Source organism: Labrus bergylta, chromosome 8 (genome assembly GCF_963930695.1).
Source record: "Labrus bergylta chromosome 8, fLabBer1.1, whole genome shotgun sequence".
NCBI lineage: Eukaryota > Metazoa > Chordata > Actinopteri > Labriformes > Labridae > Labrus > Labrus bergylta.
The window spans coordinates 27,379,704-27,403,031 of NC_089202.1; the positions used below are offsets into that span (position 1 = coordinate 27,379,704).

The 23,328-nt window shown below is 40.6% G+C and overlaps 1 protein-coding gene across 1 annotated transcript in view; it reads right to left on the bottom strand.

The window, feature by feature from the left end:
* Positions 1 to 23: 23 nt before the first annotated feature.
* znrf2b (zinc and ring finger 2b) overlaps positions 24 to 23,328 on the bottom strand; it is a 33,989-nt gene continuing 10,684 nt past the window's right edge. The window contains exons 2-5 of the mRNA XM_020637003.3: positions 13,956 to 14,051; positions 4,665 to 4,770; positions 3,493 to 3,567; positions 24 to 2,577 (exon numbers count right to left, since the gene is read on the bottom strand). Of these exons, the coding sequence (XP_020492659.2) occupies positions 3,510 to 3,567; positions 4,665 to 4,770; positions 13,956 to 14,051 (260 nt within the window). The 3' untranslated portion in view covers positions 24 to 2,577; positions 3,493 to 3,509. The remainder of the gene's footprint in view (positions 2,578 to 3,492; positions 3,568 to 4,664; positions 4,771 to 13,955; positions 14,052 to 23,328) is intronic.

Here is a 23,328-nt window from a genome sequence, read left to right on the forward strand (position 1 = left end):
AAGCAACACACTGACTCAAAAGATCCGCTGAAATGTCTTTACTTTTCTGCATTACAAAAGAAGAGAGAAACAGCAAAAAGTGTGAATTTCAAAGACTATTTTTTCTTTTCTCAACGTGGGAACCAGTTCCACCATCTCTGCAGCAACTGAAGAATGATCAATGCTATAATTAATACATCGTCTATTCAAATGATGACAGACATTATAAAAACAACAGCAGCTATTTAACAGCTTTAAAAAAAAAAGAAGCAAAATGGACAAAAAAACCTAAGAATAGTTCCTCATTTCATCTCACTTGTTTGACATTAAAACATTTCATGTCATAAAATAACATTTTTCATGTTCTCATATAATTCTTGTTATTGCTAAACACCCACGACGTTACACTGTTATAATAACATGTCACCTTTTTGAGTTATATCAGAACAATATGTCATCACACAAATATCAGGTGTCTCTTTAAAATCAACTTTAAAAGATGATGCTTTGAGGAGAATCTCCAACATGAAAAACATCCTGTTACAACATGAAGACTATTTCAAGAGGAGAGTTTGGATTTGGTTAAGTGGGTTTGGGTTGTATGAGGCATTTGTGTTAGATGATGTAGACGCTGGTCAGCACGGCTCCTTGAGTGAGAGACAGACCTGTGGGCAGGCATGGAAGCTAGGCTATATGCAGACTGGGCCATTTGTAATCACGTAATTCAGCTCGTTTTCAGAAAAACCAACCGAGAAGTCATTATCTGTTTTCCTGACCAAACAGTTCTGGGGACTGGAGGGACTATTCAACTATATTGTTCAACCGGAGTCCAGACAAGCAAGCCCAAGCTCATGTTCCCCCCCCCCCCCCATCAATAACACAAGCTTGTGATAGGCTGCGACCACAGGACCAAAGAGGTTCTATTAAACGGGAGCGCTGGGCTGTTTTTAACACTTTACTGTGGCAACACACCATGGGAACTTTTTACTGTCTGCATTCACACCGCCATAAAACCTACTCTAAACAGGGGTTCTCGGAAATAAAATAGTACATAGTTCCTGCAGTGCAGAATCAGTAAAAAAGGAGGAGGGTTCCAACAGTTCCTGGAACTGTGAAGAAGTTCCTGCGGTCAGAAAAGGCCTATTGAGGATGTAAGTATTGCCACCATCGGACGGTGTCCTCCTCATAACCACCGCCGTCCTCATTCATGCACGGCCTGCTCCCACCTCCACCTGTTTTTACAGCGTGACTATGACGTGATGGTTACCGTGGATACATGAGGAGATTCTGATGGACTCTGAGTACACAGAGGGAAAAATTCTGCAGAGGGACCACTTAGCTGGTCCAAAAGGGAGAGAGGAGAACACTTCTGTGAAAGGACAAGAGGAGGTCGTGCGTTACCTGCTGGTAGAGGTTTGTAAACTCAGCTCACATTTGCCTGAACCTCCCTGACGTACTGAACGCCCGTACTTTAATGACGCTCTTCTAACTTTCACAAATTAACTCGAAAAGTTGAAAGGAGATTTGTTCTCAAAACTATTTTTCAGCTGGTAATTGTTTTCTTATTGCATAATGACTCAACCTATCCTGCACAGTATGTTTACTCAGTATGTTTATACTGACCGCGCTCTCCTGTGGCTATTACACTTACTATTAACAAGTACCTCATACAAGCCCACTTCAAAAAATCTGAACTACCCCTTTAATTAAATCAAGAAAATGTTCCTGTTTTAACAAAAAAAAAAAACTGAACAAATATGTGTTTATCATGGAGGCAGCCAAACTCTGATGGGATCCTTTTCAACAAATGGGGACAGGTTTTTGTACCTGAGGACCATTATTCCTTGGAATATGATTAAAAAGCACTCATGAAGTGTGTGTGTGTGTGTGTGTGTGTGTGTGTGTGTGTGTGTGTGTGACAGTTTTCACAGTTGATTGGCACCATAATTTCAGCAGCTTCGTTTCTGAAAAAGGTTCCGAGCTGCAGGTGCAGACGGATCCTCGTGCTGCAGTCTGTCTCTGGCTTGTTTCTCCTGCTCTGGTAGGATGGCAGTAGTGGTTTGATGGTCCTGTTAGGTCGGCTCAGTGGACCGGCTGGCTCTGCTGACAGTCTGGACTCCTCTGTCCCCCGCACTGCTGTGGCCGGGCGTCACAACAACACCAGCAACAACAACAACAACAACAACAACAAGGCACTGGTAGACACTGATGCTGAGAAGGAGGCATGGGGCAGAGTCAGAGAGGGGAGGGTGTCATCCACACATCACCCCCCCTCCACCTGCCCCCCCCCCACCTCTAGGACCACATCCACCTCCTCCAGTGTCCCACGTGTACAATCAGCTGATATCTGCTGTCCAGTGGCCCCCGCCCATCACCGTGTCCCGCGAGGCGGAGGTCAGTCCGTTCCAGTCTCAGACTGAGCGTGAATGTGCAACTCAAACAAAAACACAAAAAGTCTGTTTCCCTGAAGATTGCTTAAATGAGATTTGGCACACTGTGGTACTACATTATTGGGTTGAACTGATCACAGTGGTCACAGTGTCCAGCAGTCTCGTGGATCCACACTTCAGATTGTAGATCGCTCTCATTCCAGAGTACCTGCAGAAAAAACCAGCAGGTGGCGTTCACACACATTTTTTCATTTTAGTAAATTCAGACGTTCAATGATTCCACTTTCCAGACTTCTTTGTAGGTTTTTAACAACACTCAACATGTCTGTGACCTTTGAGCTCCGTTCACTCTTCTTCGTTTTTTGTCGTTTAAATATGGGACAGTAAAAACCAGCCCTCAGAAAACTGAAATTGACCTGCTTTTTCAAGAGGAAATGAACTCACCACTGCTGCTGTTACCTGTATTATTTCATTTTAGTCATCGATCATTAAGTCATATTGTTCCTCCCTTGATTTAAATCAAATATTTATTATTTTTCATCATCGTCTTTCTTCATAATGAGGTCTATGTAATCGATAATGAACAAAGCCATGAATATAATCGAGTCTATTGACTTTCCTAATAACAACAAACCCTGTGTAACAATGTTCAGACAAGCTGTGTATTTGTTGCATTTTTCTAAATGTGCTTCGTTTCAGCGGTTGTCGAGCGTATGACCCCTACCGGGCCACCGTACTCCTCAGTTCCCAAAGTACTTACAAAGTGTTGTTAAAACATAAAAGTGATGCAGTAGAGGTAAACCTGACCTGGCCCAGATGTTTTGCAGGCATTCAATTCATAATGGGTCACTTCATGTTCTCAGTTTCAACATTGGACATGTTGTCTTTCTCTTGTTTCCTATAAGGTTCCAATGCTCTGCGAGTAATCATCACATTCTGCTTTTATTTGCATTTTAAACAACATCGCAAATTTAGAAAAAAATGCTAATGTGAAATGATCAAGACTTAAAATAAAGATATACTCAACCCTGCAGAAGGACACTGAACAGAAAACAGTAGAAATATTCCACAGATTATATCTTAAAACAAAAAAAAAAACAATGGATGTTCAGAAACACTTTACCTGTGCAAAAAAAAGCTTTAATCTGATGGATGCTCTGGACATGATCGGTTGACTTCAAACCACTCATCGATACAGCTGAAAATAAAAGAAGAGAAGGGATGAGATGAGATGAGTTACAGCAGAGTGACCAGAAAATCATCAGGATGCTGGTTTCCAGGGATATTGTGCCACCTAGTGGTAAAGAAGGGTGATTACTTTGACTTTAAATTCAACATATATTAATGTTTATTCTTCTTATTTTGCAATAAAGTTAAAATAAAGTGACAGTCTTAATGTCCTGACCGCTGCATTGGGAGGAAAGTAACCTACACGTTATCTGTCTTCATCTTTCTCCAGACAGAAAGAGAAGCATTGTTTAACACAAGCTGCAGATGTTCTCCAACACAGAACATCAAACTCTATCACGTCAAGGTTTGTTTAAGTTCTTTTTTTTTTTTTTTTTAAGGACGCGTCCAGCTACTCGAGGTCGACCTGTTTGATGACCTGTGACCTCGGCCAGGCTCAGCTCGGCTCAGTTTGAGGATTTCTCTAATGGACAGCGGCTACCAGCGGTCTGTTTCAGTAACAGAGAACAGATCCACAACTGTGACAGGACATTTTGTATTTAGTAACACATGGTTATGAACCCTAAATAAACAGATTACACTCGGGGTAGAATTTTCAAGTAAGTGTTCAGAATGATGCAGAAGAATCTAAATCAGGGGGCCGATTTGTAAAAATGTAAAATCGAGGATTTATCAGGTCAGTCTACAAGATGGGCCGTGCAAACATCTTTAAACATTTACTAAACATTTATTAGACCACCGCTGCTCTCTCTCAGTCGCGGCAAGTTTGGTTTAAAACACGACTAAAGATCTGTTGTTTTTGTAAAGCTTCAGTACTGTTCAAAGCTAGTGATCATTAAAAAACAAAGATTGTATCATTTAAAATGTGGCATTAAAAGGTATCAAAGTATCAAACATTTGACATCCTTACTCTGTTGTTGTCTACCCCTACCCCTAAAATAATAACTTTGCAATACTGTTTTTCAAACTATCAAAACATTAAAAATGACACCACACCTGTACCTTACTCAACAATCATTTTTAGTTTAACACTGAAGGAGTTCTGCTCTGGTTCATTCAGAATATAAAACTGATGCACAATGTTCCCAAACAGAGATCTGTTCGTACCCTTTGTGGTAGATGCAGAGGCATGGCAGGCGAGCGATGGTGTCTCCCTGTGCCAGATCCTCCAGGCAGATCGCACATTCTCCAGCATCCTTAGTCAGGACGTCCTCTGTGAGACAGCAACCACGCGACAGTTATCAGGAGGGATGAGAGGCCCGGTCATATTACAGTGTTTCCCCCAAAATCTTTAAACACATTTCAGATAAAACTGTGGCTTAATTTCTAAAAAACTGAAGATTGTTAACTGTTCAGTCAAAACTCTACAAAGTGAGAAATGAAACTCGGCATCGAACAAACACTGATATGATACATTCAAAGTCAAAACACTCCCAACATGTGTTTTTACGCTTCATGAAGCCAAATGCATACAGGTGTGTGGAAACAAGTGAAGATTTTTTTGTGTGTCCAGATTTTGCATTTACAGTACTGTTTGCACTACATGTATATGCAACACAAATGAAAGTTTCATCGTATGCAGCTAAACTCAATAATTTCACATAAGTACAAAGAGGAACACTACATACAAAAAAAGTAACAAAACAAACATTAATTCATCAGTGTTCAGCTGAACTGACAAATAAAATGCCAAATGCAAAGAAACAGATCCCTCTGCATCCCGCCTCTGATCCTGGTCAGGCCTATAACACCTGTATAAGTCACGTCATGTCTTTTATCCTCTGCATTAGACCTGTTTCCCACAATGCACGGGGTCAGGGATGTGACGGACAGTAACAGGGGAAATAATCATAATCACAATCAGACAAAACCACAAAAAGCTACCACCCTTCTGTTTATGCCATCCATTTCATTTCCACAGAGAGTCACAGTCACTGTTTTTAGCACAATGTAACTTTGCAAGACCGAGCAAGAAGCCGGACTTGAGAAAATATTGGAAAGGCTTTTAACATGGTGCTGAGCGCTTTGCAAAAACAGAAGGATGACAGTCCGACATGGGGCTGGTTATGTCAAAACATTATGTTACAGTTGCACCCAGAGACCCTCAGAGGGCACCGAAGCAGGCAGCCCAAATTCCTCTATTATGTTTTTTAAATTAAACTGCTTCATTGTTTCATTATGTTTATTGTACAGTTTTCTATTCTCCACTCTTTGTTTAATACTATGAATACATCACACGTGTTACTGACACAAAGGCAAAAATGATCATCAAACCATCGGATGCTTTGTGTACCATTTCAGTGATGTTATGTTTCTGTGGACAACACCCCCATCCACCCATCCCTTCCTCGCCCCTGTCCAACAGGGATAGTCTCCCGTCGTGAGGTGCATGTGTGAACAGGCAACTCTGGAATATTTCAGGGGCAGCCTGTCTGAAATTATCTACACATTTTCACGAGTGTGTATGTGTGAAAACAACTTCTGTAAGTTTCTGCTGTAAGGTTTTTTTAGGGTCAGTGTTGTTGTATGGGGGTATAAATAGTAAATACACTCAGACGGGGGTTGAATGGCCACAAGGAATTCTTTACCTCAGCCAACCTCTATCACAGACAGTGTGGTGTGTGTGTGTGTGTGTGTGTGTGTGTGTGTGTGTGTGTGTGTGTGTGTGTGTGTGTGTGTGTGTGTGTGTGTGTGTGTGTGTGTGTGTGTGTATGTGGTTTCCATCTATTCTTGCCCTGCATAGCATTGGTCCGACTCTAAGGTGGAAATCAGCATGCAAACCATTAAACCCATCACCTGCAGCAAAACACACAGAGTCATTAGAGCTGGCCTTATGTAACAGTGGATTAACCCACATAGGCCTGGAAAAGCCAGTTATTATGGGCTGCAGCACATGACATCCAGCTCAGCTGAGGGGGGGAAAAAAACATCTTTAGTGTACTGACAGTGCAGCTCAGCCGGTCATTCATACAGTCAGAGAGCAGATAGTAACCCTGATTTATGGTGCACATGTTTGCTTTGATAATAAAACGTGTGTTTCAGATGCCTACATTACGACTCAACACGCCACGCTGGGCTGTTTACATCCTGAGAGGGAATCGAATCTCTCCATCACGTCTGACAAAAAGTCAAATAAAGGTATTAGTGGTTGAACTACCTTTCCGGTGTCTTTGCACATTAAATTGTGCAACAATACAATCACACAACTTTAGGTGAATTCTTTCTCTGTGTTGCTTTTTTGCTATTTGATTGTTTAGCATGTTACTATAACTTTTAAACATTAAAGTCCCCATGAAAGGAAAAATACTAGAGCCCGACCGATTAATCGGATAACCGATATTAGCATATCCATTGACTATCGGTATCGACTAATTTTATCGCAGAAATGCGCCGATATTACTCGATTTATTCACTAGTCATATAGCATTTCATTTCAGTATATTTGTATTACACTAGCATTTCTCTTTCTAACTATCACCAGCAGAGGGCGCTATATGGATTACAACAAGCGTTATCACCCTCCAGAATGTCAACCGGGGATTCACTCTCCAGTTGAGTGAGCATCTAGTCTACATCATTTGACTGTATATCTTTTCCACAAGTGTTTGATAACTCTATTTGAGGGATCAACGCAATATCTATCAATCTCATGAGAGAGAGACCAAAGATAGAACCAAGAAAGATGTTCTCTGATGTACGTCGCTTTGGATAAAAGTGTCTGCTAAGTGAATTGTAGAATTGTAGCATTGTAAAGATATCGGCCAACATATCGGTATCTGATTTTTTTATCCTTCATATCCATAACGGCAACAAAAATTCCAGTCAGGCCCCCCAAAAAAAAAATGTTGTTAAATGTTCAATTTATTCTGCCAAATAAATTTCAAAAATCGAAATTACTGTATTTTTCCTCTCTGTAAGACATTTGAAATGTCGGACAACTCATCCTGCACACAGAAGCGTTTACCAATTTTTTAAAAGCTTTGCCAAGCTAACCATCCGATCAAATTCATCACAACTTCATGTTCCACCGTCTACGCTGTGATTGCTTCTCCCGTTTCAGTTAAAAAATACGGCATGGCGTGGCATATGCTTAAAGATCCGTTTCATTGGGACTTTAATGTATGACAGAGTTTTCTATGAAGACCCTCATTATGCTTCTGTCCGACCGAAAAGCAAAGCTCATCATTGGCTCGCCATACTCACGCAACTTTGACAGTGGGTTCTATGGAGTCCATCGTCTTTCTGTTGATATGTCACAGCACAGGAATATTCCCTTCACCCTGGCACTTCAATCGTTGTATGTCTCTGTATGTCAGCCCTGTGATTGACATTTGACCTGTAGCCCCGCCTTACGCACAATCAGAGCTGGGATTGGCTCCACCAACCCTCGACCCCGAACAGGACAAGCGGCATAGATAATGGATGAATGGGTCTTAAGGGTCTCCAACTTTTCTTCATCTGAGAGCTTCTTGGAAAATATTAAAAGTGGTCGAGAGATGTGTTGCATCACATCGCTTCTGTCTGGTCACATATAGCAACAAATCAACCAGCTGAATTAGACGTCTTGTTGATTTGTCAACATCTAAAACTTACAAAGCTCTCCACACCACTGTGTGAGCACCAAACTGTACATCAGTGATGGCAGGCGTTATTTCAGTCTTACTTTATGGTCCCTAAATGATGTCTCGACAAGTCTGATGCCAAGCTGGTTATTTCAACACCCTGTGTGTTTTATGACAGTGCAGGAGCGCTCAGAGACCTTTGGTGGGCGCCGAAGCGCACCAAACCAAATCTCTGTATTTTGCTTCTACAATTCTACAATTCACTTAGCAGACGCTTTTATCCAAAGCGACGTACATCAGAGAGTAAGTACAACACAAGCAAGGATCTAGAAAAAAAGGGAACAATGTGAGTAAGAGCAAACGATCAGCTTTGAGTCCGATTGGACACACAGGTGCTGACAGGAAGTGACCAGAGGCAAAGCACAACATTGAGGGCAGTTCTTGAGAGCTCTAATCAGTATAGAAACCATCTTATAAGTCGTCGTTATCAAACAAAAACCATCGTCATTATCATCATCATCATCAATAATATGGAGACCATCATCTTTAAGTTAGTAGGTATTCATGAAAGAGCTGGGTCTTTAGCTTTTTCTTAAAGGCTCCAAAGAAAGACGATTATTATCCCTGCTTCTCACTTAACCTAACTTTCTGAAAAAAAAAAGAATTACCAATTACCAAGAAGTATCAATGTTTTGTCAGGCCTGTTGGAAAGATAGGGCTGACAAACTACTTTTAAAATGCTTGTTTTGTTTTAATGCAGTTTGAATTGTTCATTTCTGACGCAGTCTCAGGATGTCAGGAGAATCTCAATGTTTATAGGCTTAGTGTCCAGTGAGAATGAATGTTTATGGACATTTGAATTGCTTTTGGTATTGACTTCACCTTTGTACTATATTGACTTAAGGTTTCCAGCTCTTAATTGGGAATAATTTAATGTGTAGATGGTCACAGCCTATCTGTGCATTCAGTCTAAAAGTAATGATTGCAGTTCTTTGTTTAAACCAATTTGACCACCCCGATAAAAAAGCCAGACAACCCACTGACCCTTGACCCTCTGTGTTGACTCTGTCTGAATGATCAGGAATCAGGCAGGAGGAAGTGCATCAAAGGGCCGCAGCTTGACCTCTGAGCCTGGAGTCTCTTATCATGCTGAGGCTCGTCGAACGGGGAATGAACAACTTGGCTCTGACAGTGTCATTGGTCTGTTTCACTGCTGGTTGTAAATCAGAAACGAGGTCATGAAAAGATCTCAGGCCTCGGTAATACAGTTCTAGGACAACACGCACGCACAGGGCAGGGCTGTGATGTCATGCACACAGAACAGCTGCTGTGTGAGCGCCTGTGTGTCATGGACCAGCGGGGGATATATTTAGAGGCCAGAGGTTTATGAGTGTGTTTGAGTGTGTACTTTATGTGTGTGAAAATAGACACTATTAAAGAAGGGCAGACCACACAAATCACTGTCATGATGGAGAAATCTGGGGAATGTTCACCTCTATTATTCCAGTTTCCGCCCATGCTGGTCCTCAGCAGTATCATTTGTTGATGCTGTGTCAGTCATCAGATGATTGTCAGAGGCAAATTGGGTGAGGAATGGTGTGTGCTGCATTTCTCCATCAAGATGTTTTTCATGTTCACACAAACTCCAATCTTCGCTTCCCTATTTGAGGTTAGTCATGATATTGTCTCTCGAATTTCTTAGAAGCCAGAGAAATTGTTGAGTCATTGCTCAGTCTTGCTTGCCACTACTAGGACAAAGACATTTCCTGGATGTTATGATATCGCTAAGACCAGAAGTTTTGACTGAAAACATGACAAAACTGATTTCCACAAAGACAACCCTTTCATTTTTAAATCTGAAAAAGAACAATGCAGAAGTAGCAGACGAAGCCTCAAGGTCCGTTACACGACGCCATAATGAGAATATTTGCCTTTACATCAATTCTGTGTAGTTCAACAGAATAACATACTGATGAACAGACATAATGCAGCCGTTCAATTATGTGCACAGAGATCCTAGCGGTCTTATGCATACAGTCTATGCACTGACTCCGGTCACAGGATAAAACCCCTCCCATTGGCTCGAGGTGAATTCTCTGGAGAATATCCTTCTGCGTTCTAACATCAGCTCAGTCGGACTCGCTGCGGAAAAAATACAAAGGGGGTCTGGCAGGAGAAACTCCGGGTGAAGACCGAGTGAAACATTCAGCTGTTTGCGTTCACATATAAATAAATATCAGGAGTTTTTAACGTGATTTCTGCAAGAAGGCTGACAATGCCCTGCTGACCTGTGGTCTCCATACTGTAGGGAAGTGATCTGACCACGTTCATCACATGACTCACAGACGGTAAATCAGTGAGGAAACGGAGCCAACCCAAAGAGGAACTAAAACGGCCAAAGGGAAAGCATTCATGTATAAGTGTAAGCTTGTTTAATTTTCTCAATTACGGACATGGCACGAACCAGCCAGGGGTGCAGTTATCTTTCTGACTGTGTTCATTTTCTTTGATGTTTTCAAGTCAAGAGAAAGATTTAATTGCTGTCATTTTCTCTTTTCAGAGACAGGGAGTTTAAAGTAGGTCACAACGCTGGGAAGAAAAACCCAGGAAGAGGTGATTATAATGACTTGTCTTAAAAATGACAGAATCAGTTTAAAAAAATAAAAAGAAATAGGATAATAATTTCAGCAGAGCAAGAGATTTTATCTTTTTTTATTTGAATTTGCCCAGAACAAACCCAGTGCCCACTTTACCTAATGCAACTTCACTGCCAGCTTTTCGGTCACAGAAACAAATCGGTAGTCTTACTGTAGGGACTCACTGCCCAACTGAGAGTTTGTGACGGCTGCTGGTGACGCTTATGAGTGATGCTACAAGACCTAACACAGTCCAATATTATTTCATTTTGGTTCGGAATAAAATGGTAATCTGTAAATGGATCGACAGTCAGATGAGACACATCCCTTATCATGAATACCTCTTAACCAGGCTGTTTTTTCTGCTGTCAAATTGTTTAGTTATGTGACTTCCAGGGCATTTCCAGCAAGCCTCAAATCGACACTTGCTGAACTGCATTTTTTTTTGTTGCAATTCTGCTTTGGCTTTATTTTTAAACACTGGAGGTTGCAACTCGGTTCTAACAAAAAAAGGAACTGTCCCACATCGAACATAAAAAAAAGCTACCAGCCACCGGTTGCAACACAGCAACATTCTTGCAACATAATCAAGCTAATCGTATTCACACAAATCACCCACCCACCCAAGCCATTATGGTTAAGATGCCTTGCCCAAGAACACTACGTCTAGACTACAGGAGCAAGGGACTGAACTGTCAGTCCTCTAATCGAGACAACCACAGACAGAAAGTTGTCCCACTCATGACATACCCTAGGTTAGAAAAATTGTATTTAAGAGAAAGAATTGTGCAAAATGTGAAATGATCTCATATTGAACCTGACCGATTGATAATATCGGCCGATATTAGCATATCCAGTAGCTATTGGTATTGGCTAATTTTATTTGATCAGATATGCACTGATATTATAGATTTAACTACCAATCAAATAGAATTTCATTTAAGTATTGTTTTACGACACTAGCAGATCGCTTTCTGGCTGTCACCAGCAGAGGGCGCTATATGGATTACAACAAGCATTATCATCCTCCAGAGTGTGAAGCGGTGATGCACGTACATAAACCTTTTTGTACGCAATAAATGTGAATAACTGAATCAATCGATGTCTACAGATTGAACATAGATCTCAGAACGCTATCGGCTGATATATCGGTATTGGATTTTTAAAAAAATCTTTAATTCTTGATTTCAGTATCGACTCAAAAAGTCTATCATCAGTCGGGCCCTAATCTTTTCGTAAAAAATATTGGCTAGACTGTCTAATAAAGATATCACTTTCAGGCTCAGAACAAAGGGACATATACTTATATTACCTTTAATGACTGACCAGCAAATTCAGAGTGTCCTGCTGCTTGTGACTTCAATGTGAGGAGTATTTCAGTGACCTTCCCTAACTTGACGCACTGGCCATATTTAGGTTAGGTCTCGGGAGCAAAGGGCAAATACTCGTTCAAGAATTATGAGTTATATAAGCCCATGCTGTGGCCACATTAAATAGAAATGAGTAAAACAGATCAATGATGAATAAAAGAAGAAGCAGCCTGCAGGCATCCTCGGTGTTGGTCTACAGTTTTGGAAACATTACAGGAAGATTACACAAGATTTCACAGGGAAGCAGACTGCAAACAGAGGCTTAAGTTACATAACCAAAAAGCTGTGATTTTTTAGTTTTATGAGAGTTAGTCATTTTTTTAATGCAAAAGTGAATATTTCTACGAATATCATAAGACCGTTAGAGGATAGAGGGTAATATGCAGCACTTATTTTTTCCTCAAAATTTCCATAATACAGCATATTACTGTTTTTAACGATGGTTATTTAGTGCATTTTAAATTTACAGAATTTGTTTTTATCAGGGCTATCAAATTATTTTTATACTTGATTAAACACTGAAATTTTATAATTATTTGCTATTTATCGCATTTTACTCATGTTTGAAATTCCATTATCTTGCATTTCAAATAAGTCTCTTTTTGCTTTTATTTTGTATTTATGTACTGTCTTAAGCTAAGGATGCTTTATTTCCTGTTTGGATACAAACCTGCTTTTATTTTGAAATAATATTAGGAACTTGTGGTAGACTGAAGGTGAAAACGTTAACTTAACCACAGGAAATAGGAACTTGTGAGGGATCAAACAGGAAACGAAAAGAGCTAAACGTTTGATGTCAGGAGGTGAACACTTCTTTTGACTCGTCAACTGAGACGTCTGTGAAGTGAAACGAGCAGTTCAAAGGCGCACGGGGGGGTCGTGCCCACAGGGAGACGCTGCTGTTTGTGAGGTGGTTTAGCTACAGTGGCCAAAAGGGATCAATGCAAATAATACAAATGAATGCATTAACATTATGAACGCCCTAGATGTTAATATAATATATCTTCATTTAGTGTTAAATTACAATAAAAGACACTTTTGCTGCTACACAGTTACTTCTAGAGCTCACAGGACGTGTTACAGACGAGCTGTGTCCCAACCAATTAAGTCACAAACTAAGATAATAGGTTAGGTAATGTGTCATAAGTTATGTTAGCTAGTTCCAGTACAGCTGTCGAGGTTGCTAGGAAACAGAGGCGGCGCAAAGTAACCAAAGGGTGAGGGCGACACCACAAACAGGAAACCATCTGTAGACACGTCCGTCTCATTTTAGCTGGCCTGAGCGGTCTAGCATCTATCTTTCGATGGATTTTCAGCTGATTTTCTTGATTTGGAGTTAGTCTTCTGTGATTCTTTGCTCTCAATGTATAAAAACTATAACATTACATATAAACATAAAATAACTAATAGATCCTCCTCAACAGGAGAAGACGATTTAAAAACTTTTGTTTGTTGACTGGAGGTCATACTGATCATTTCTTAGGCATCAAGTACGCTGCACATGCAGATATCTGTTCTTGAATTTTAATTTCAATCAAGTTGCTATCATAAGAAAAAATGTGTTGTTCAGCGATTTAACATCCTTATGCATGTCTCAGTTCTCATGAATAACCCATGCACCTCACTAACTAAGCTAACACTAATCATATCTGGTGACTTATTTGATAACCCCCTGCTCCATGCAAGCTTTCAACCTCCCAAAAACCAAGATGACAACCAAAAAAAAAAAAAAAAAAGCCAAAATTGATACTTCAAAACATTTAGTCCACAAACCAATATTGCATCCATATCTTACACAGAGTCTGTGATTTGTAGAACTGTCTTGCCTACCGTTGTATGTGACTCTGGGTTTGGTTAAACACAAGACCAGGTGAAGATCCATCTCATCTGAGGACACAAACTTGGAGCACACGGGGCACTTGAAGCCTAGAAAAAGAGACGAGAAACACAAATGTGAAACAAGTTAAAGAATAATGTACTCAGAGGACGGAGTCTGAACATCGGCTGAAACAACAATTCATGGACAGACATTGAGTTCACTTTCAGCAGCTCTCTTTACCCCGCACAAGATGTTAACTAAAAATGAAATACTGTAACACAAGTTGGCTTTAAGACAGTTTACAAAGGAGGAGGAGCAGCAGAGAGAACTCCCATGATTCCCCGTCATCTTTTGCTATTGTTTTTGTTTGAAAGCCCCCTGATGGCGGAATTTACAAACTGTGCCTTTAACGAAGATATTTTTGAATCGATTGACAGCACTATTTCATGAACAACACTATCTCAATCAGTGGTAGTGAACAAAAGCAGACTTGAATTTGTAGTAAAAGTCACAAATAATGATCTTTTTAGCTCAGACATGGGGCCAGTTTCCACTGACATCACTGTGCCCTTTGTCCCACTACTGTCATATTAACCCTCGTCCATCAAACATCCTCTGTTAGCATGCAGCTCTGCAGCGGGGCGGCAGGAAGTCACACATCTCTGACAGGTGACAGACATCAGACAGAGGAGGGAGAATGTGTGCACTGCATTACGTACTGTATGATATGCCTTCTACAATTCGGAAATACGTCTACATGCTGTAATACTGATGGGATAAATAGATTAGTGCAGCCAGAAGCAGGCTGTCCACTGCTTGTCTGACCTATTTAAGTGAATCACTACACACACACAAACACACACACACACAAACACACACACACACGCAGGATGACATCTCTCAAGATCACTCAGCCATCTGCTGACAATTAAAGATGTGTACTTTTAGGTGCATTCAGAACAAAGATGGATGAGGAGAAACTCCAGCAGTGCACATCTCAAGTCATTCTGAAAATGATTGAAAGTCAAAGCTCAGCGTTACCTGAGAGGTTGTGATGACTCATGCAGTAAACAGCGCGGGACACTCTATCCAGGATTAAATTAAATTGCTATATGTGAGTGTGCCCTCGTGCAAGTGTGAGGTCATTCCTGTCCTTTGTAGCATTCACACACGATATAGTAAATACCTCGGCTGGAAAGCTGGAAGATGTTAAACATGAAAACATTTTTGTTTATCACCCTAGAGCAGTGTGTTTCTGTGCACAGCAGTAAACTCCGCTCTGGTAGGAATAACTACAGGAAACAAACAACAACAAATAAAAATTCAAGGCAACAACGAAGCATGATTTGAAACGTGTGCTCCCTGGAGGCACAGTTGTTGTAAGTTTTATATTCCAAAATACAACTCTGAAGAAAAATGGAAATGTTTGGATGATGAAACAACTCGGGCTGTCACCAGAGACCTGCGCATGTTAGTCGACTTAACAGATAAACATCATCACCCTCGCTGGTTGGCACCAAAAATACTCGTCACTTAAATGAATGATTCATATTTCTGTACGTTGGCCTTGATTCCGGTCAAATGCTGAGCTCAAATTACAAACCATACAGATCCAGTTAACTGACCTGCTCTCCCCTCTCTACTACCCGGATGTAAACAAGCACAGTGAACAAGTAGCATCTCGTGGGAGGCAGAGCAACTGTGAGCAAATTCAGCACAGACCTGTGACCTGTAGGAAGGACTCATGGCTTGTGGTGCTGGCAATGCTACCGTTAGCCACACTCGGCAAACCATCATTAACCTGCGTTTTGGTACCAAAATGTTGCCAAAGCTTGTTTGCAATTTAGACAGTGACTCCTCCCCTGACACATACGCTGCTCTCTGTCCATATGAGGAGTAAACGCTACTTGTGTGTCCTTATCAGACCTTAAAGGACCTGACCTGCGATTTTAAAATGGACCACTGCTGCTCTCTCTCTTTTCATTGCGGTAGCTTGAGGTGAACTGAAGATCTGTTTCTTTTAAAGCTACAGTACGCTATTGATCTTTGACATAACAAAGAGTGTATTTAAAACGTGACATCAAAAACGTTTTGAAGTATTGAAGAATGAATATCTGCAGATTTTCCTTCTCATCATGAAACAAACAAAAAGACCTGATCTGATGAAGATGTCAAAACCATCATCACTATGATCTGTTCAAAGCATTTGATTAAAACATCCCAAATGAACTAAACCATTCTCTCCCTTGTGAAGAGAAAGAGCAGTGTTTCAGACTCATTTTGCTTTTCAAATGAGAAGAGGTAACAAAAGGAGGAAGAGCTAAAGTAAGACACCGTGGAAATGAAAAAAAAAAAAAAAGGCCTCAAAAATAGGTTGGATGGTTTCATTTCAGTTTTTGGCTGCAGACACGGTTGGCTCTGCAGCAATGACTTGCAGCTCATCTCATCTCACACTGTGCAGTAATGTTGCACATAATAGAAGCACCGCTATGTGTCTGCAGGTTCCTGTAATTGAAGGAAAAATATATGACTCTGAAATACCCTGAGAGCTATGATGGAGTGTCTTTGTCAGCGGCCTTCATATTTAGCATTGTGCTTGTGCTAAACATGCTCTGTGGCTACATGTGCCATGTGATATAAAATATGAATGTATGCACATTTATGTTAAATGACGACGCCTGACTCTAAAGATTTCTTACAAATTAACATGGACTCAGGAAGAATGCTTTTAAAACGGTGAGAAGCGTTCTTCTTCTTGTATATCTTTTTTTTTTTATTTTGCTTCTGGAGTCGTCCTGAAGAGTAAATCATTCACAGAGGATTGCATGTAATTGGTACAAATGCAATTTTCTTTTTTTTTTCCAGAGAGGTTTGTAATTGTAGAAGAACTAGTGTGCAGAAAAGATTGAAGAGAGCTGTGCAGTAGACCCATGCAACAGGCCTTTGAGGGTTAGAGCAGTGCTAACAATGCCGACCAGGGAAACTAAAATGACCAGTAAACTGGAAAATATTTGAAAGAAAACATCACATCCCCTAAAACTAATGAAGGCATGAGTAGGTCTACAATTAAAAGTAGCGGTCGCACCATAATCATTCACAGGCCTGTAATGTCGTTGCAGAGCATGTGGTTGGTAGAAGAGGGTTATTGCAACAGAGGAAAAAAAAACAAGTGCATGATGGGTAGATTAATTGATTTAAGTTAATTGAAAGTCGATTGCATCGTCTCTCCCATGGAAGAACATTAATAATAATAATTATAACATTCATTGATTCGTTGATTCATTTTTGCCAGTTTTACAAATGTTTTCAATTCTTAAGAAATTCACATTGAGGTACCTTTGACTTTTTCTACCACTGGAATCTATTGACTTCATCCTCAAGTCCAAGAGGACATACTGTGCACTAAATTTCACGAGAAATAATCTCATCAATAATGAGATGGACAGAGATGGACCACTTGTAGACTCCATGCCTCTGGTCACAACTGTTGCTGGTGCTGAGATATCAAAAAGAAAGCATCTTTTTTTGGTGTCCTCTAAAAGACAATTCAAGCAAAACATTGTGTATTTTCCACTTAAATGAAGCTTGGAACACCCAGACACTGACTTTGCCATCTTTTTTTTTTTCCACAACTCCACTATAGACTAAAGAAAAAGCTAAGCAGATTGCCACACAATTTCCCTGCTGTTGATAGCATCCAAGTCACGAGGAAATCCCCTGAAATCCCCTGAGGACACAGTGGGTGGACTCTGTCACCAAGTGTACCTGGGATTGCCGGGGAATCCCAAGCTGCTGACAGAAAGAGATTGATTAATGATTAACAATCTCCAAAACCCCCCCATGAGTTAACCAAAGTTGTGTGACAGTGTCAACAACAGTGCCTGATTTATCTCAGGTTGTTTCTTTACCAGTACTGTGAATCCTCACTCTAATACGGTCACTTCTGACTCCAAACAAACAAGACCTCAAGGGCTAATATCAAGCGGCAACCTTGAAAAAGGAGGCCAATGCCAAAGTGCATAAAAGTGCAGTTCCTTGTGTGTGCACTTCGATAGCCCAGGAAGTCCCATTAAGACCAATATAACATTTTACAGCAGAAGTAAACGTGTTTAAAGCCCGGTACAGAAAAACTTTTTGAATTACTAATTTCTTAATTCATTCACACAGTACGAAGGATGGCTAAGTGTAACGTATTTGCAGAATTAGGAGCATGGCTGAGTTGACTGGCAGGCAGGTAGGTCGAGGCTTAGGACCTGCCTCAGCTCAACCCCTCTTCCTGTTTCTATTCTAGATTGACTCAAAGTTAGGCTGAGTCAGCATTTCCAATATGGCGGCTGCTATTGTTGGACTTCTCTTCAGAAACCAGTGGGTGATGCCACTTTTACCAAATCCATGTTTTGCACATTCTTTAGTAAAATTGGCAAAACTGTGGCTTCAAAAAGGTCGTCAACAAACCAATGGGTGACGTTCCTGTAGCGTCCACTTCACTTATCCATACCTCTCTTCACATAAAGCTGAGAATCTACAAGTAGAATTTTTTACTTTGGAAACTTTACAGTCAGTCACTGGAGTTCCTCTAAAATCAATAATACTCTGTGTGCTGACTAAGACTAATGTGACGCTCAGTTTAAGTTAAACACAAACCACTTGGCCACATCTTTAAAACGTCACTCACTGTTAACCCAAGTTCTTCACAGTTCTGACTGAATAAGCACCGTACCACTGCTCCCATCTAATCTGCTGTTTGGACAGTATCCCAGTGCACCATGTTCATTACCCTCAGTCCTTAACTCAGCTCTCTTGCACCCCTGATTCAGCACATCCTGCACTCTGTGCTATTAAACAGGATTTATAATCATCATTTTATTGATCGCTTCAGTATTCATTGACAGGCCTGGCTGCACCAGAACTCTCCAGCACAGAGGATCAAACACAAACACCTGCAGGGTTGTACATTTAGAAACTCGTTAATTCTCACTTTATGTCTTGACAAAGCCAGGCAAACAGTCGAGTTGAAAAGTGGCCAACGGGTAGGAAGGTCTTTCACAGGACAGACATCAATCATGACTGGCCGATAAACCTCTCATCTTTCTCTCTCTGAAGTGCTTCTTCCTGCCGTGTTTGCAGGAAAATGAGGGCATCACTCAGAGCCCTCAGTAAAAAGAAGGACAAAACACATCCGCCATGAAGGAGGGAAAAATGTTAGCAAGTAGTTTTAGGTCAATCCCTGAAGGTGTGGCAGACACATATAGGTTGATTATTCATTATTATTTTTATTCATCACGTAGTTTTAGCTGTCATAAGTTATTAGCTATGATTAGCGTGTTTGTGATTTGCATTTCATTTCTTTCTTTTTTTCTTTTTTTTGAATACGCTGGCCGTGTAGGGCCAAGAAGGGGGCTTGTTGTTATAAGTTTGCGGAGAAAATCAGTAAAAAAAAAAGTTAGAAGCATTTATACCCATCAACGCCTAAGCGCTCAAATTTACCGCAACCGAAAAAGGGACTATTTTTTTCTTTAATTTTCGAGCCTTTTGTTTTCATGTACCGTTGCCTAGCAACACACCTATGTCTAAATGAATTTCATGCATCAGCGTACATCTTGTGAGAGAAAAGAACAAAAAAAAAAGGAGAGAAGAAAATAAATGATAATGGAAAAGAACTGAAGAGCATAAATAAGTGATTAGAATAAAAGATATAACAGACAATAGAGAATAGAGGAGCTAACAGATGAAGTTGCTTTATATTATACACCTTTACAATTCTACAATTCATTTATCAGACGCTTTTATTCAAAGCGAATAACATCAGAGTAAGAGCAACACAAGCAAGGATCCATAAAGGAGGAAACAACGTCAGTAAGTGCAAAGTCTGATTGGATACACAGATGCAGACAGGAAGTGACCAGAGGGCAAGGGACTGTTTTTAAAAATATCAACAGTTGTTCTTAAGAGTTCCAATCAGCATCAAAACCATCCTAAACATCATCATCAACAACAACCGGACCTGTTAAAATGTATTACGATTTAATAAGGCATGCTACATACTTAATAAGAATGACCATTTTGTGAGGCACTCTGTGGCCTTGCTCTGAAAAAGATGCTTTACAGATAAAAACTTGGTTTAAATACAATTCATGACAATCAGGAAATAATGAATGCGTGATGATGTAGCGTTTTATCACTTTCTACTCTTTGGCTTTCACCTCCGAGGGCGACTGAAGTGAAAGTAAAGGTTCCAGCAGGTGGTGTTCTGTTAATCGTCTGCCATCTGAGTCTCAGCAGATGGACTACACTTAAGTAAAAACAGCAAGGGGTGGTTAAAAACCCCCCCCAAAAAACAGTCGGCTGGCAAACAAAGCACAGGGCTTTAAGTGCCTTCTGACTGACTCTTCATGCTGTACAGGAGGACAGAGTGTGGCTGGAAGAGTGTTGCCACAACAAGTAAACCCGGCCAAGTTAGTATGAAAATACACCGTGTGTGTGTGTGTGTGTGTGTGTGTGTGAGGCCTGCTCTTATCAGCAGGAGGGCTGTGCTGGGCGATTGTTCTGGAACACAATGAGACAGTTGAAAGCCGCAGATTTTCTGATATTTTTAAAAACTGAGAGGTCGTGTGAAGGATAAATTATAACTTCCATACCAGCATATAGGACTCTCACTTCCTTTCAACAGAACACATCGACCTTTATAACCGGGGATGTTATAGGCGTCAGTTAAATGATGAACAGTCTAAAGGCCAGAAAACTCTCAGAAAACAGTCAAAGATTAACACATTTTATTTCAAATTGTCTGCGGGTAGATCCACTCGCCTGTCCTGAATGCGGTTGCTCTGCAGGTCACAATTAAGAGAAAACAAAGTGATCATGTGACATCACCGCCTCTCTCTCCCCGCTGTGTTCTCTGTCTCGGCCTGAAACAGATGCTAACGTAACTCGTCTTAATGAGATGCCTAAAGGACTTTACAAACGTTGGTTCTTGCCAACCCTTTCCATTGGAGCGCTCCGTCTGATCCGTCATGCACGTTTCTTGCAGAGCGGTCGATGTGTCAATGACTTCTTTAGAGCGGTGGTTCATAAGTGGCGGGTCAGGAACCCAAAATGTGTGCCTGGATAAAAGTCTGTCAAGCAGTTTTTCATTTTATTCCATCTCTTTGTTCTGTCTGGGGTCCATACTGCAGATCGGTTTAAAATACCAGAAATTTGGGTTGATGTTTTTCATGTAGAAGTTGGGGGTGGGTGCTGAAGCTATACCAGTTAATAACCACAGCTTTAGAGAGTATCTGCTGTGAAACAACAATGAAATTATTATTTCCCACTTTTTTTTACGATTGCTTTGCTTTGCTTCATTCCTTTGTCACTCGATGACTGCTGCTCTCTCATCCGTCCGCTGCATTGTTAGGCTCGGGTAGCCAGCGTTTTACCTGAACAGCGACATTTACAGTCACAGAGGTCGTTGTGATCACACCACTTAAATAAATAAAATAAATATTTCCTTACTTTGCCGTATAGATTATTTGCACAGCCCTTCCTCAGCTAACAACAAAAACATCTTAAAGCCGCACTAATCGATGTTTTTTTTCCATTGAAAATGGATCAAGTGACTTAGTGTAATTGGATATGTTTGAGATGAGCCGGCAGAGAACGGTCAGACCACTCAACATCTTCCCCCAGCTTTACGGAGCATATTAGCATCTTTCAGCTCGTTCTTTTGGCTTTCACACACACAACCATTAAGTTTGTTTCAGTTTCACCACTTGAATCAACCGTGTCTCCAACAGGAAGTATGTTTTTAAGTGAGACGACGCTGATAGGAATATAAAGAATCAAAGCACAAACGAAGCTTCCATTCATTGTTTGAACCTGTGGATGACATCACAGACGATGCAGAGAATGACCATTCAAATGAAGAGACTCAGCAGAGATTAGGAGAGCGGGTAAGGCAGCAACTGGCTTATCTCATCAAGGTAGATTTCACCTAATCTGGACCGACTCAGCCAGGAACACCACCATGGCTGAGATCTGTACTGCACGATCTCCTGAAACATAACCCTGACCTGCGAGACACAATATTATTGTCCTCAGTATCAGTGTGCTTCAGGTAATTGCCCCCCTTGTTAATGAATGATGATACTGATAGAAAAAAAAAGGCGGTCAGACAGTTCTCTGTCTCCTCAGCAGGCTCTGGGAGAGATCCAATCTGGCTGCAGCTCTTTGGAGAAAACAGACAAGCAGCAGATGGACTGCATCCTCCAGCTTCATACGGAGCAGACACAGCCTGTTGTGAACTTTTCCAAATTAAATATTTCAGCTACATGAACATGTATGGAAATGAAAAAAAAAAGAGTAACTTTTGATTTTCAACACGGTAAGCTTCGCACGGGACGACTCTCCTCATATTTTTAAAGATTTACCGAGACACTTTTTCTCAGCTCCGATCTGATTCAAATACATATGTACCGATACCGATGTTGATTCCAATATTTGTATAATCATAATTAACAGTGTTGTTGTTGTTGTTGTTGGTATTGTGTGTAAAGGCTTCACAAAGCCGATGTAAACCCAGCATTGCATTGTGTTTGTTGGCTTCACAAACAGGGAGCAGCAACAACTCTAAGGTTCTTAAAATAAATATTTAAAACTCAGGTGTTCCGTCTCGCCTGGACGTCGTCATGGAGACGATTTGTGGGCACTTTCAGTTCAGTCTGAATGTCTTCCAAAGACGAGCTGAAAATGTTTTCCTCGATCATTGACGTGGAGCGACGGCGTCAGTCTGATATCTGATGTGTAATTCAGTTCAATCCAATTTTTTCTTTAAACTTTATTTGTCCCCAGTTGAGGTCATTTCAAAGAATTCAAATTTACATCAAAATCGGACCCTGATACCGATATTAGATTGGATCTGTACCATCTCTTAGGGCTGGGCGATATGGACCAAAACTCATATCTTGATATTGATTAGCTGAATGGCAATACTCAATATCGATATATCTTTTATTAACAGTGATATCTTGTTTGAAAATATATCGATATATCTTAAAAACTCGATATATCGCCCAGCCCTACCATCTCTACATATTTTCAACTTTACCATAGGATGAAACTTGAACTTTTGTTCCTGTATTAAAACGTGTCACACAGCGCAAACCAATGAAAGTCAAAACCATATCTGTGTTGGTATACACTATATGCTGTTTGGTGTTTTTGAAAGAGTCCATGATTCCATGATTTTCCATATCTATTTTTTACCCAGCCCCCCCCCCCCCCCCATGTCTACATTCTTTGTGTCGTTTGGGTCATCACTGTAAACTTTGGAACTGCTCGAATCGATTGCCCACTTGAAGCTAGAAAGGCCACAACTTAATCCCAGGAGACAAATACACCCGGTCA